Below are 15,803 nucleotides of genomic sequence, written 5' to 3'. Positions count from 1 at the left end.
GTACAAATCGAAGGTATTTATTCACAAAATGCTGGAGTAACTCAGCAGGTCAGGCAGCATCTCAGGAGAGAAGGAATGGGTGACGTTTCGGGTCGAGACTGATCATTGAGCATTGTATTCCATTCATCATATTCTGAAAATATCTAATCTAACGTTCCCCAATTGATTCAGAGAAAAGCTAGTAGCTGCTCAACATTATGTGCAAATGTCTCAGGATATCAAATCCTCCGCTCCTTCCCCAAGTCAACAATAAGCTCAACGTCAGCAAGACCAAGAAGAGCATAATTGTCGTTCCTGGTGTCAGGACAATAACTTTTGTGCATCTGCCTGCTATTGCTCGGAATTGGAATGTTTTATCAACCTTATTTCCAAATGCTCTTTCCAACATAGAATGGGTACAATCAGATTGTCTACCTCCCTCCTATACTCTGACTCGTCATTACCCATTATACGTCCAATAATGGTGGCATCGTTAATGAATTTAAAGATGGCGTTGGAACTCCCGGCTGCAGTCATGGGTATAGTTCGAGTATATCAGGGGACTGAGCACACAGCCCCAAGTTTCTCCTGTGCTGATGGTGAGGGATGGAAATGTTGCCGGTTCCTGTTGACTGTGGTCTGCTGATGAGGATGTCATGGGTCCAGTTACATAAGGATGAGCAGGGACGTGTTCTCCAAGTCTGATAAGTTTGGAGGGGGTGATGGTGTTGAACATAGAGCTGTAGTCAATGAACAGCCTGACATACGTGTTATTGCCCAAGTAGTCCAGCAAAAGGTGGAGAGCCCGATTGCGTACCCCATCGATCTATTGTGGCAGTAGGCAAATTGTAGTGGGCCCCGATCCTTAGGATGGGAGTTGATATGCGTCATAAGTAACCTCTCAAAACACTTCATCACCATGTACATTAGTGCCACCGGTCACTAATGCCTAGTACACAAAGGCATGTCACTTTACTCTATTCTGGCATGGTATTAATAACCTCTTCATCATCAAAGGGGTCTACAGGAGGCAAGCTCTCAATTTGCTCCTACCATTGGGAAGATGATACAGGAGCATGAAAACCATGACCACCAGGTTCAAGAGCAGGTTCCCACCCCCTAACCTCATCAACTATGGTCTTTGGTTGTACTTGGTTGGCTTAGGTTTTTGCACTAGTATTGTTCTTGATTTTTCTTTCTCTGATGTTATATAATCTTTTGGTATTTCAAACAATAACAAGCCTGTTAAGTTGCTGTAAGAATTTCACTGTTCTGTTGTCAGTATATAGGACAATTAAACATCCTTGACACTCTACAACATCATCATCTAAACTAAAATGGAAACCAAATGCAAGTCGGTGGAATTTACTTGTCAGAACTACAGTAGAGGTTATTTAAAATCCATTGCTATTGTCGCATCCTTTTCACTGCCAAATAGTCAGTCGAGGGGGCAAATCATTGCCACAGGAGGAGAAATACTCAATTACATGTGACCAGAAATACTCAATTACATTTTATTTTGCGAACGGCTGAATACAAATAGATCATTGCGTTTGCAAATGCAGAAACCGCGTGACTCACGGCAGGCCCACGGCTACACAGGCGATGGGATTTCATGGAGGCGTTTTCAAACAATAACACAGCCAGGCCGCGGCCTACAAAACGGTACGGAGCCCTCGCTAATGAAGCTACTGATACTGAAAATCGGCCGATACAATAAAACCCGGTGCAATTCACCTACCACATCACAAACAGAACACCCCTCGCTTCCCATCCTATCCTGACCTGATGCTGCAGAGCAGTCAAGAGGCCAAACGGGCCGGTTCCACACACACATCGGCACCTAAGGTGTGAAAGGAGAAGCAGCCACAACGTCAGGTGATGAACATCATCGTCCTGACCTCCAGGAGCTGCCACTCCCACTGCCCTATCCCACAGGATGGGGGAATGTATCATGAGTGTCTCCCCCCCCCCCAGACCAACAACCCCTCATACTCTCCCCCTCCCCACACGCCAGTTCCTCCTCCTGCCTCACTCCCCTCGTCCCTCCTCACCTCCACCATCTCCTTAACCCGTCTTCTCGTCCCCTTCTCCTCCTCCTCAGACAAACCGACCCCCGCCCTACCAGTCCCCTCTTCTCACCCCTCGGCCTCACCTCTCCTCCTCATACAGACCAACAGCTCCTCATCCATCTCCTCGCCCCCCCCCCCCCCCTCCTCTTCTCATCCCCTCCTCCTCCTGTAGGTCACACACCCCCTGCCCCGTCAGTCCCCCCTCTTCTCACCCCTCGTCCTCACCCTCCCCTCCAACAAATCCTCATCCACCTCCTCTCCTCACCCCGCCTCCTTCCCTCCGCCCCCAGCACCTCCCCCTCAAGACGCTTCACTTGGACCCCCCCGCGCGCGCCCGCATCCCCATGTCGCCCCTCCGCGGGGGTGTAGGTGGGGGCTGAGGTCGGCGGCGGCCCGGCCTTCATTGTGTCCACGGCCGCCGGCCGAGGAGGCAAAAATGGATTCACGTTCATCGTAGGCCTTGTGTAACGGCGCTGGGCTGGAGCGGAGCTGGCGGCCGCCTACCTGGCAGAGTGGAGCCGCCGCTGCCGGGTGGTGATGGCGGTGCCGGTGCGGGAGCCGCCGGGTGGTGATAGTGGTATTAACACCGGTGCCGCCCCGCTGTTACCGCGATGATGGTGCCGCCCCGCTGTTACCGCGATGATGGCGCCGCCGTTGGTCGCGACCGTTGGTGCTGAAGCGCATTTGAAATCCCTGTGGCGCACCCCGCACCAGGCCGCTCTTTGATTGGCCGCCGTCGGGCCGCCGGAACCCGCCTCCTGATTAGCCGGATTTAAACCTTGCCGGCCCGCCGCAGCTTTTGCTCTCGATTGACGTGCGGGTCAGCCAATGGGTCGGGGGTAGGGGCGGGACATGGGTGGGCGGGAAGGAGGGGACAGGACGGGACGCCGTCCTGGCACGTCTGGTCCAGCCGCTGGCATCACTGCACCGACCACCGGACCAACCCGCTGGCACGCAGCTTCTCAGCGCCGGCCCTTCGGCCCACCTTGCCCGTGCTAGCCCCATGAGCCATACAAAGGCTCATTCTGATGAAGGGTCTCGAATTCGTGCAAATTCTCTGCCACAGAAGGCAGTGGAGGCCAATTCACTGGATGTTTTCAAGAGAGAGTTATATTTTGATCTTAGGGCTAATTGAATCAAGAGACAAGGGGAGAAAGCAGAAACGGGGTACTGATTTTAGATGATCAGCCACGATCTTATTGAATGGCGGTGCTGGCTCGAAGGGCCAAATGGCATACTCCAGCACCTATTTTTCTGTTTCTATGAAATGTCACCCATTCTTTCTCTCCAAAGATGCTGCCTGACCCGCTGAGTTACTCCAGCATTTTGTGTCTGCTTTGATCTATCGTTTTCACACCTTACCCCTCCATATCTATTGACCCCCTCTCCACTGACTCTCAGCATGAAGGGTCTCGACCCAAAATGTCAGCCATTCCTTCTCACCAGAAATGCTACCTGACCTGCTGAGTTTTTCCAGCATTTTTTGTCTATCCATGCTAAGCGAGCTGGTCACACTGGCCCGCATCCCTCTAAACTACCTGAGGCGCTGCCTCATGAAGGTGGCATGCATCATCAATGATCTCCATCATCTGGTCTAAAAGTGTTTCACTGTCATATGTACCAAAACAGAACAATGAAATTCTTACTTGCAGAGAGCCATGATCCCTTCTGGTTACTACTGTCAGGCAGGGGCTACAGAAACCTGAAGTCCCACACCCACCAGCTTAAGGAATAGCTACTCTACAGACATTCTGAAGAAACGTCAACTATCCATGTTCACCAGAGATGCTGCCTGACACACTGATTTACTGCAGCACTTTGTGTCTATCCATGCTCTGCAGCTCCTGTGTTCGTGGGATGTTTCTGCACCATTGAGTTGCCTTTCTTGCAGATTTCTGGAGAAGAGCCTAATTCTCTGAAGGGTCTTTCATCCTTTAAAGCTAGGGTCGGAGTAGCTTTTTTTGTGCTGATAATTGTGACTTTCTAAGAATTAGTTGGCAGAGCATGAGTAAAAACAAGTTGTGCATTTTATTAATGCTGCACTATAAGCCTTGGTGCAGGAGCGAATGTGGCCAGGAGACTGTCCAGGTACACAGGAGAATGAAGGCAGATACTTGTTCTAGTCAATGTCAAGACCCAAGGATCTGAATGCAGCTCTACAAGACGAATTCAATCACCTAAAAATGTCAATAAATGTCAAACTCCACAAAAGCCAGCTTATATACTGCTCAAAGCTTTCATACATTGCTAGTTCTTCGATACCACAAGCATATCACCCAAAGCTTTCATAGTGTTCAAAATTGCACCCTATCTTGGAGATGAAAAATAGTGCATCACCTTAGCAATAGCTAACTGGTGTGCGATAAGGATGCCAGCTGGTAAAGAAGGTCTGATTTATGAGAAAACAGAAGATTACATGTAGATTGGAAGCCAGTGGAATTACACGTAAGTCACATGTAAAGTTGATTCTGAAATTCTAGTGATTGGGCATCTCACTTAGGTGATATAATACAACTACCTGGAACTTTTGGTTCTATCTTGCTGAAATTTGTTCGTTTAAGGGAGATTTCCTGAATTAAATGGTCATAATAGGAATACACCTTGGACACTTGGTAGTTGTCTCCTAAAACTTTTATCTAGATTTGGCGTAAACTAGTCTTGGCTTATCGCGTAGCAGATTGTAAGCAAATCAGGAGAAATGGTGTCAGTGCACCATAGGTTTTTACTGATGGTCTAACAATACCAAAGGCTAAGTAAATGCTAGAAATGAAAAACACAAGCACGACAGGGAAAAGTACTGAAATTAACATAACCACTTTACTCTAATGACCTGACAACTTTAAATCGCAAATGTAACCTCAACACCTCTCTCTACCTTAGACTCATGCCAATTGCTCAAAATGTGACATTCCCAACTGTAAACGCTATCACCTTTTAAATAACACACACCTGCATAGTTCTCTTTAAATTTAGATGATTCCCATCCTTACTTGTCCCACCAATCACTGTATTGTGTGCACAGGTGATCATCTAGTAGCTTCCTTGCAAATCTTTCATTTTGTAGTGCAAGATTCAAACCCATGACAATTCAATTGGTACACGTACATCCTTTGATGGTAACATCTTGTCTGCAAAATGTCTATGGAATGGCTGTTCCTCGTGTCATTGAATCTGCCTGTCATTCTCCCAAAGTTCTTACGGTTTATGTTTTGCCAATTATGATGACTGGACAAGAAAGATTCTAGGTTTGTCAGCATTTCATAAGTCTACTGAATTGATTTTATTGCAGTGACATTTTAAGTATTAACATTCCCAAAGGCTTACGAGGATGAATCCAGTTATTTTGGAATCATGGTAGCTATGTTTCTGTGGATTTATCAGTCATGTGGACAGTGAGTCACGGGGATTTAAAGAATGGAACAGACAATTAAACTTCAACTCAAAGGTTGTTTTAAAAGTTAATAGAACTCCCTTTGTTCCTTGTTGCATGCTGGGACATGAAGCTTAGTCAGTTCCTCTGTGTGTATGCCAAAGCTGTATACAAACAGCTTTTGTAGTCCAGTCCCACAGCTTGATGCCTTCAATGTTGGTTTACTTGGAGTCAAATGTGCTCTTGCCGCAGGTTTGCAATGTTACCCATCAGAATATTGCCAGGAACCTTAGCAAATCAGATATTAAGTCTGCTTCAAAAACATAAATAACAAAATAAAGTATGCATGAATGATCATTAGTGAATGACATGGTTAAGATTTTAATTCATCCATTATTACAGTTACAGTTTGGGATATCTCTATGAGACAATCTTAGGGATTGATTATCGATCTTGGAGGTAGATTCATAACATGTTACATGACATGCTTTAAGTGCAATAAATATTTACAAAAACCTAAATGTTTTATTTGTATGACAATATTCGGGTCAATGTTAAGTTTTTTTTAATAGTGCTGATCGTTGCAATCCATTGGGATACAAATGAATTGCATCATTATTTGATGTCATGGGGACAATGCTCATATGTTTATGAGCACCTATTTCTTATTTTCTCATTTGAATTTTATATTTGGAGTTTTAAAAGCAGGTAGTTTTAACATCATTGCTTTAATGGAGAAATCTTTAATAAGAATTTTAGATCTGTCCATTTTGGTTAGAACCTGAATTTGAACCTTGTGATGGTTGCTCGGGTTATATCATATCATATATATACAGCCGGAAACAGGCCTTTTCGGCCCACCAAGTCCGCGCCGCCCAGCGATCCCCGCACATTAACACTATCCTACACCCACTAGGGACAATTTTTACATCTACCCAGTCAATTAACCTACATGCCTGTACGTCTTTGGAGTGTGGGAGGAAACCGAAGATCTCGGAGAAAACCCACGCAGGTCACGGGGAGAACGTACAAACTCCTTACAGTGCAGCACCCGTATCCAGTGCAGGTTCGAACCTGAGTCTCCGGCGCTGCATTCGCTGTAAAGCAGCAACTCTACCGCTGCGCTACCGTGCCGCTACCGGGTTCCACTGCATCCACTTTTGCAACCCACAAAGACAAAAGGAATAGGATGGTGCTGTGGTCAGATGTGCTTCCTAGTTGTGGATTTATGTATTTTGCAGCTTTCAGAGAATGAGTCCAGTTGTATATAACATAAAACTATTGTTCGTTGAAGAATAGTTAAAAAGAGGAATCAAACTATGTTGGACACTTATGGCATTCTTTTAAACAGAAGTTCCAATTGAACTTTCCATAGCCTTGAATTGCATTTCAGACATTCACACAGTGGGCAGTATGATCTATTGTGTTGTTGAATTTAGCAGTGTAAAAATGCAAAGACTGAATAAACCCACTTTCTTTGAGAACAAGAAATTTCACTGCACGAGATATACCATGCTTGAACAATCCAAATAAGCAATTTTTAAAAACTTGCATTAAAGGGGCTGGCTCAGTAGCTCTCTGTTGAAGAGTTGCTAAAGTTTGTTTGTTTTTGCATGAATTGCTATTTAATTGTAATTGACAATGGAGGAATAAAATACATGATGTAGAGAACAGCATACATGATTTAAAAATGGGAAATGGATTACAATTCAATGCACCTGATCCAGCTATCAACGTCTATGTAATTTCAGATAGAAGTAGTATTTTACATCGTCACATCTTCCCGAGTAGATTTTCTGTCTTGTTCATTTCCATCTAAGCTTACAAAAGACAATAACTGGAGGCAAATTTCCAAAAAAAATAATGTTCTCGAAAGAGACTTACCACAGATTGTCTAGAAATGAAAGCAGCAATCAACCATTATTTGGTGGGGGAGGACAAGGTGCTGCACCAATGCTGGAGTGGTTTGGGCCCAACCGGTCCACGGTCTAGTATATATCTATATACTAAAACTCTCGTTTGTTTGTTTGTTTGTTCGTTCCTGAACTACAGCCAAAACGGTGCATGATAGCGCGACAATTTTAGGCCCACCTTACTCATCGTCGTCCCTTTGGTGCTAATGGAAGAAATTTCATTGAAATCTGTGTTATATTTGTAAAGTTATTCACATTTTAAAGTTTAAATCTATCTCCTAGGGAAGGAAGGGGGTGGAGGGAGGATATGAGGGGGAGAGGGGAAGAGGGGAAGGGGAAGGGGACGGCAGAGGGTCAAACAAGTTGGCCATCGCCGCTGTTCACCACCGAGCTGCAGGAGAGGTTTCGGATCCACAGCTCACTCTGGCCGCAGCGCTGGCCGTAGGGGCCAAGGTGAGTGGCTTCCTCTTCCCTTCCCTGTCCCCCCGCGCTCTCCCACGGCCCCGGGGGACACCCCAGCCGGCAATGGGTCCACGGATCGTCGGTTTGGGGAGGGGTGCCAGGTCCGCAGGAGAGGTTTGCACCGAACGGGTCCATGCCCGTCTAATATGAAATAAAAATAGAAAATCTGTGACCTCCCAACTGGTCAAGTGGCATCTGCATAAAGATGCCTCCAATTGTTATTTTTTACGTTTCTCATGGTTTACAATATTTTGAACTGAAGGCTTTTTATTACCCTTGCAAATGTCATGCTGGCAGGAAATTGAAATAGAAAAAGAGGAACAACCATGGAAGGAGTAAATAGATGAGAAAGTGTCCACCTTGAAAATGATTGTACAGGTCTTGAACTCCAGGTTGTGCAGGTCTTAGGAGCAGTAAGATGCATTATGCATGGTGGCTGCCATGGAGATGTGCCATCTTCTGAAATCTTAGAGTTACAAAGTATGGCCAACCTCTCTAAAGAAAACAAATACAACCTATCCAACGTTTTCTCATAGCAGAAAAACTCCACCCATCTTGTTAAATCTTCTCAGTACCTTTTCCATTCTGCTCACATACTTCTGAAAGTGTGATGATCAAAACTGTGCTCTGTACTCTAGCTGCCCCATTACTAATGTTTAAATAATTGTGCAGAACCTCCATGCCCTTGTGATGAAGTGTGATAGTGACTTACAGTATGTTTGCTCTCCACAGGGATCTGGGAAGAGTCTGGGGTTTCCCTACAAATTATTTAAGTTGCTTTATGTTTCATTGATAGTCTACTCTAACACTAAAATTTTGTAGAAGCCATAAAATTTCATTTTTAAAGGAATTCTCACTTAAAGTAAATCTGTGGATAGCCAGCTGGAAATTGTGCGCTGGAAGGGTTGTTTCAGTAAATTGGATAGGAACCATCCCCCACACCCTTGACTACACTGAGGAATTATTATTGGTATTATTGACAGTTGATTGTGCTGACACACTAGAGTTAAAGTGCCCTGGATCTGTGATTTTCAGGACAGCAGGAGAGTTTTGTTTTAATTCCTCTTACCCACTCCAGCTTCCTTTATTGTGAAACAAAGACTTTCATTATTTTCAAAGCTGGAAGGAAATGCATTTGTACTCCATTGTGCCAGATCTTTTCCTTCTTAAAGCCCTCTGGAAAACGTGAAAATAAAGCACAATCAGTTCATGGCTGCTTATTTAGTAGTTTTTTGGATGGCTAAATGTAAGAGAGAAAAAGCATCATTCACTATGAGCCATAATCCATCTGTACCAATGCCAATAATAAATCAACACCCAAATAGAATTTATTCCTGCTATCCTCAGTCAAGGGCTTTATGTCCAAAAAAACTCTGTGCAGTTAATTCTGGAATTCTTTTGAGTTTTAAAGCATATCTTTCATTAGATACATGAATAGGACAGGTTTGGAGGGATATGGGCCAAACGCAGGCAGATAGGACTAGTGTAGCTGGGACATGTTGGCCGGTGTCGGCAAGTTGGGCCGAAGATGGGACTGAAGTTGGGCCAAAGATGGGTAGACTGATGGGACTGAAGGCTGATAAATCCCCAGGGCCTGATGGTCTGCATCCCAGGGTACTTAAGGAAGTGGCTCTAGAAATCGTGGACGCATTGGTGATCATTTTCCAATGTTCTATAGATTCAGGATCAGATTTTCACTCAGAGAATTGTAAATCTGTGGAATTCGCCGCCTCAGAAGGCAGTGGAGGCCAATTCTCTGGATGCTTTCAAGAGAGAGTTAGATAGAGCTCTTAATGGTAGCAGAGCAGAGTATGGGGAGAGGGCAGGAACGGGGTACTGATTGTGAATGATCAGCCGTGATCACATTGAATGGTGGTGCTGGCTCAAAGGGACAAATGGCCTACTCCTGCACCTATTGTCTATGGGCCTGTTTCCACGCTGTCTCACTCTGTAGATTTTAAATATAGCACAACACTAAAGCCTGAAAATGTAGGCATTTAAAATTTAAAATTTAAAAAACCTATTTTTATTCTGTATATCTTTGCAACCTTTACATAATCCAAGGGTAGACACAAAATGCTGAAGTAACTCAGCAGGACAGGCATCATCTCTGGAGAGAAGGAATGGGTGACGTTTCGGGTCGAGACCCTTCTTCAGATTGATGTCGGGAGTGTGGGACAAAGATATGTAGTCCTTTCCTTTACATAAGCCATCCTTTATTTCTATACTTGTTCCATGAGCACCCCATTTTGCCTTGCACAATGACATTTTTATTATAATAAAATATAGAACACATTGCCTAAAATATTGAAGCCATGAAACATTGGAGTCTTTAAGCAAAATGTTGATAAGATGGAGAGGTTCTGATACTGGTAAGATATGGTGTAATACTCTTTGGTTCTGAGTGTATCAGAACTTGATTTATTCATGCATTTTCTCTAAAGATCTGCTAGTCATCAGAGTTAGAAATCGTGATGTGGCATCATCATTCCTGAATGCACAGTTGCAGATGAAGGAAATATTGTTTGATGCATCAATTATGGATATATTTACTAACGTGGTCATAGTAACTAGAAATGAGCACAAATGGGATAGCTGAGGTCCAAATTAGATATCAACAGGCAACTGGATTCTTTGGCTTATGATCATGGAGTGTTTAGTACTCATTTACGACAGCTCAATCTCACATCAACATGCTTTTTCCTCCAACAAGATAGGGGTGAAATTGAACTGAATGTAATACTCTAACATGGTAACAAAGTCATTGATCCAATAGAACTATAAAATGTTACGTTCAACCCAAACTAACCAAACCATCTGTCTTCTTGCTTTGTCTTACTATTTAATATAATTTTATGAATAGATGGTCAAAATGATAAGTCATAAAGATAGGTATATTTAAAGGAAGTTTAGCTAATTAAGATAGCAAGACATAATGAATAAACACAGTTCATCGTTTCAAATATTACACAGATATAAAACATTTAGAAAACATCCAATTTTAATAACCAATTCATTTTATGTACACACATAGATATATAGCTCACACTAAACAATTGTTCTGTAAACATTTTCTATCTGAACAAAGTTAGCAGTTTCAAGACTGTCTTAAATATTACAGATTTTAATTTAGGATAATTACAAATTCCCAAATTAGTTATGTAGCTGCTCAACAAAAATATATTATTACACAATTGGAAGACAAATGCACAACTAATCTCCAAATGCAGTATTATATTTCAATCTACTTATTTTGCTTTCCCTTCTGTTAGATGTAATATAACATTCAAAACAATTTTAAAATATTTATGCTTTTATAGTATTTTCTAAGTGACAAAGTGGAATACAAGATATTCCTGTGAGTGCAATGGAAGTATTCCACACAACAGAATGCAGTTTTAGTTAAGATAGTGGGCGATATGGACAATTGGGCTGGCTGGCTACAAAAATTGTATACTGATAACTGATTAATTCCCTAAGATTGCCTCATTTATCATCTTAAACGGATCAATTTATTAGTTATTGGCATAGTTAGTTTTATTACCCAAGTATTTTAACCCATTGAGTACAGAAATTTCCGAATAAAATCTATTCCTGATAATTCAAAGATAAAACTATTTTAATTAAGCAAACTGGGAGTTCAATGTGAAAACAGGGAGATCATTTGATTAAAGTAATTCCAGGTTATGGACTGATTACATAACTCTTGTGCTATTATTGAATAATCTAAATTTGCAAAATTAGCAAATTGCATGCTATAAAATCTGACAATATACAGGATAAAATAATCTAAATTCCTCAAAAAAATCATTTCAACAATTTATTTAATAACTTCCACATTGAAAAGCTATAAAATGATTTCAGAGTGCTCAAAGGGTTAAAAGGTCTGGTGTAATTCCATGTCAGAATGTTAAATATATTTATTATATTAATATTCTTATCATTGGCAAATAAAGAATCTGGCAAACATTTGACTTCTTTTTCATTTTTTTAACTAAGGATAAAATCTAACTTATTTTCAGGAGCAGCAGAGTTTATATTTTTAATGATCCTGGAAATTCATTACATATTTACACATTTTATTTTTTGTCATAATAACACAGGAAATCTCTGTTCAATCCAGTTATTAGATATAAAAACATGCTTAGATGTGTAGAAAGTCAAGAACTGTGGTCCAAACTTATGATCCAGATAAATAGCACCACATCCGACTAAAGGTACAGATGCTCGGCACACAAAAGGTTAAATTTAGTTATTTGGTCAAAGAAATGCATTTCTAAGCAAATAAACAGGCTGTGTGAAAGCAACAAAACACCCTCGACTCCTGGCTCTATTTTCAGCATTGGCCGTTTGTTGGCAAAAAAATGATTTAAAATAATTTGAAGAAAAGGAACAACAACTAATTGTTCAACCACCTAGTGGAAGAATAAATCTGGCTGTAACTATACATTTACGTCAATTAATTTATTCCTATTGACCATACTATAACTTTTCACATTTTATAATAAGCAACACTGTCAAATCAACAATCAAAATCTGCATGCAACCGGCATACTAATGAAGTAACTTTTGGAGTTTGGGTCAAAGCAACGATGTTACTGGAATAGGGATGAAGATGTGGAATCGAAAACAAGTAGCAGGATATGGTACTCTGAAATTGTTACAGGAATTTAGAGGTAATTGATAATGATGAGGTATCAATGACATTTGAATTATGTTGGGATATTTTCCTTTCCCCTCGTCCACAGGAGAGGCACATAGTCTCCTGTCCTTCCAGTTTCTTTTTGTGATGACTAGGAGAAGATAAATAAATTATGTTCTAGATGATACTTCCACCATCACAAAATACCTAAGTGATCACCAAGGTACACTAGTGTGGTTGGGTGAAGTGACATTAACGAGGAAGACCAGCATATTTTACTTTTATATTTAAATGGAAATGTCACTGCACTTATACCTGGGGGAGAATTTAAGCAAAAATCAAATCTCCTCTCAGTTAAAGTAACAAGAACTTATGATATATATTTATACACAGCAGGCAAGCAAAACAGCACAAATAGCTCAATGAAAAATAGGTGGGTTTAAAATTCCCTAAGTTTAATTTTATAGACCCCATGCTAGGGGTAAAACTGAGTTAATGACTCTGTTCTTTAACTATTACTTTTTTTGCAATTGATTGATCATTTGTTTGCTGTGCTGAAAATATTTAAAGAATTCTCATTTAAGGGTTAATTTAAATTATTAACAGCATTGTGCCTTACACTTACATTAAATAAATGATTTTCTTTGCCCATTGTTATTTCAACAAAAGAAATACAGAACGCATCTTCCATTCACAGAACATTGATTTACTGATTTACACATACAACAGATATAATGATGTACATTCTGGGTTAGAGTAGGAATAGATTGACTAATCAAATTTAAATTGGACTTTATGCAACTGAGTGGATATTCAGACAGATGTTATTGAAGCAGCTTTAATTAAAGAGTAGACTTGGCAATCAGATCGCTTCAATTGGAAAGAGAAATGTGCCACGAGTGAGGTTTTCTTAAATTGAAAACTATGGGAGAAAGTCCTAATGGGAGCTTTAGATACAAAAGCAAATTATTTCAGAGAGTAGAAATCCAAAAAACTATGGAAAATGCTGCCAATTAATAGGTCAGGAGCATCTCAGGAGAGGGGCTGAGTGTTAATATCTTAGGTCAGTGATCTTTCTTCGTACAATAAAGTCTGATACCGGGAGAAACTCTCTTTCCCCTCTACAGATACTGATTAACCTGCTGAGCATTTTCTTCTTTTATTGCACTCAAAGAAATCTTTATAGTTTAAAAAAAATTATAAATTGAACTTTTGATGCATAACATTTAATGTAGTGGAAGCGGATAGTAAATTTTCATTTGTTATTACATTAATAAACTCTGCTTAAAGTAATTGTTTATTTGTTTGATACCTCAATTTTAATTGAACATTTTACAATCTGATTGAGCCTCTTTTTCCCCCTCAATATGTGCACTTGTCACTCAAATTCAACATAAATCAATTGATTAACTTTTTTAAATCACTTGTATTAGCATTGTCTGCTTCCCATTGATAATTGTCATCAGAACTTGCTCTGCACCGCAATTTAAAAATATAAAGTAGCACTGCGACCACAATGAAAGAGCTGCAGATGCTGGTTTAAATCGAAGGTAGACACAAAATGCTGGAGTAACTCAGCGGGACAAGCAGCATCTCTGGCGAGAAGGAATGGGTGACGTTTCGGGTTGAGACCCTTCTTCAGACTCCGAAACGTCACCCATTCCTTCTCTCCAGAGATGCTGCTTGTCCCACAGAGTTACTCCAGCATTCTGTGCCTACCTGCGACCAAAATGTCAGGTTCAATTAAAAAATGTTAAATTCTGCAGCATATTTAACTAATTAACATAATCACCTGTAATAAAAGGTAAATTGTGCTATTTAATGTAACTAGCTTGCTCAGGTCTAATATTTTTACATTTCATCTAAATGTACATAGTGGCTAAAAGAAATAACTGGGATCAATATGCAAGTACAAAATTGGATTATTAATCAGTGCTTAGACAGATATTTAAGGGAAAATGCAGCTGGATCTGTATTAGTATTTGCCAGTTCCTTAATCCTCTTTTCAAAGCATCAGGAAAATACTGTGATTCCGGTTACACGTAAAACCTCAGCTCTGTCTGGATGTCGAAGTGAGGATGAAGGGGTTAATTAAACATGTCCTTTCAAATTTCACCCTGATGTAGCCAAAGCCTTACCTGAGACTACAAGGATTTTCATACTGTTCCTCAGGAGATCAAAACAGAATGAAAAACCTTTTCCATAAAGAGTACTCTGCTCAACATACTGAATTATAGAGGAATTCTATACAGTGTAAAAGTAGGCTAGCGCATCCCACGGTACCTTCATGCTTTAACCAGAACTGTTCTTTAGATAAATCTGAGAAATAAATTGTGTATCAGGTATTTTGAAAGCACTTCTAGAGAGTTCTGATCACTTGTCTTTGATGCATTCTTCTTGTGTTTTCAAAGGATGGATTGGTGACAGTTTGCAGTACCATTCTGTGCCCAGTTGAGTTGTGAGAGTTGATTTTTATAGAAGAATCTGAGGCTCCATCTTGTTGGGAGCACGCTCAGTCATGGTCTGAAGTTGCCATAGAAACATTTTTTTAAATAGAACATTGAAAGAAAAAAAAGCTATTCCCCATCAGACCTCACTTTCGATTGAGGGTTTGCGATTGTGCTGCCAACCAGTGTCGGGCAAGGGGATGCCACTTCTTTCCTGTGTGCTTGTATTTATGCTGCTACACTCTGACAGTGGCTCATCCTGTAGTAGCTGTTCTGTCTCTGTGTCCCCAAGTGAGTCTGTGCTGCCCTGGACAGACAGGGTCTCTGCCTTCATGCAAACGTGGTCTCGAAGAATTCCTCCCCGGGTGCTCTTAATCTGTTTTAAGTCATCCCAATACATGTTGTCATTCGACAGCAGGCAGATGCCTTCGACAATTTTGATCTTCCCTTTTGTGTAACTACTATCTGTAGCAGTCTGAAAAGAAATGGCAAACATCTGAACTCTGAATTCATGATCTGCAGCTTTTTAAAAGTTATTATCCACAAGCTGGCCACAGCAAATCTAACGTCATATAAATATTTACCACCAACATGCACAAACCTATACACAATCACTAAATTTTCAGGATTTTGCATAGTAGTTTTGTGACTAGTTATAATACATATGTATTTCAATCCACGAGTTGCCTCCTGTCACTTGCAATTTTAATTTTACATCCCACTACCGCTCCAACCACCACATTCTCTATCTCCTATACTCCTCCAAAGAAGCCCAGTGATATCTCCAAGACTAACGTTTCATTTCTCTATCAGCTGTCATACATCTTCTGTTGTCAACATTGAGATAGTTTTGTTTTGGAGAAATAGCATGGAAACAGGCCCTTCAACTTACCAAGTCCACTCCGACTGATTGAGAGT

The 15,803-nt window shown here is 41.0% G+C and overlaps 2 protein-coding genes across 7 annotated transcripts in view; both read right to left on the bottom strand.

Annotated features, from left to right (window-relative positions):
* Positions 1-2,773, bottom strand: part of ckap5 (cytoskeleton associated protein 5) — a 63,788-nt gene extending 61,015 nt beyond the window's left edge. For 2 of the 4 annotated variants that reach the window (XM_078415467.1, XM_078415470.1), the window contains exon 1: positions 2,556-2,773. The gene's annotated coding sequence lies outside the window, so the exon portion shown is untranslated. Of the gene's footprint in view, positions 1-1,560; positions 1,581-1,720; positions 1,866-2,555 lie in introns of those variants that run through there. The other 2 variants (XM_078415468.1, XM_078415469.1) reach the window with 2 other exon arrangements.
* Positions 2,774-10,817: 8,044 nt separating this feature from the next.
* The window catches only part of lrp4 (low density lipoprotein receptor-related protein 4), a 258,361-nt gene continuing 253,375 nt past the window's right edge, over positions 10,818-15,803 (bottom strand). For 2 of the 3 annotated variants that reach the window (XM_078415462.1, XM_078415463.1), the window contains exon 38: positions 10,818-15,360. In XM_078415462.1, the coding sequence (XP_078271588.1) occupies positions 15,025-15,360 (336 nt within the window). In that variant the 3' untranslated portion in view covers positions 10,818-15,024. The remainder of the gene's footprint in view (positions 15,361-15,803) is intronic. The other variant, XM_078415465.1, reaches the window with a different exon arrangement.

The sequence above is a fragment of the Rhinoraja longicauda genome, chromosome 18 (assembly GCF_053455715.1).
Source record: "Rhinoraja longicauda isolate Sanriku21f chromosome 18, sRhiLon1.1, whole genome shotgun sequence".
In the NCBI taxonomy this organism is placed as follows: domain Eukaryota; kingdom Metazoa; phylum Chordata; class Chondrichthyes; order Rajiformes; family Arhynchobatidae; genus Rhinoraja; species Rhinoraja longicauda.
Note: the sequence above shows the minus strand (reverse complement) of the source record. Positions and strands in the feature narration are given on the sequence as shown.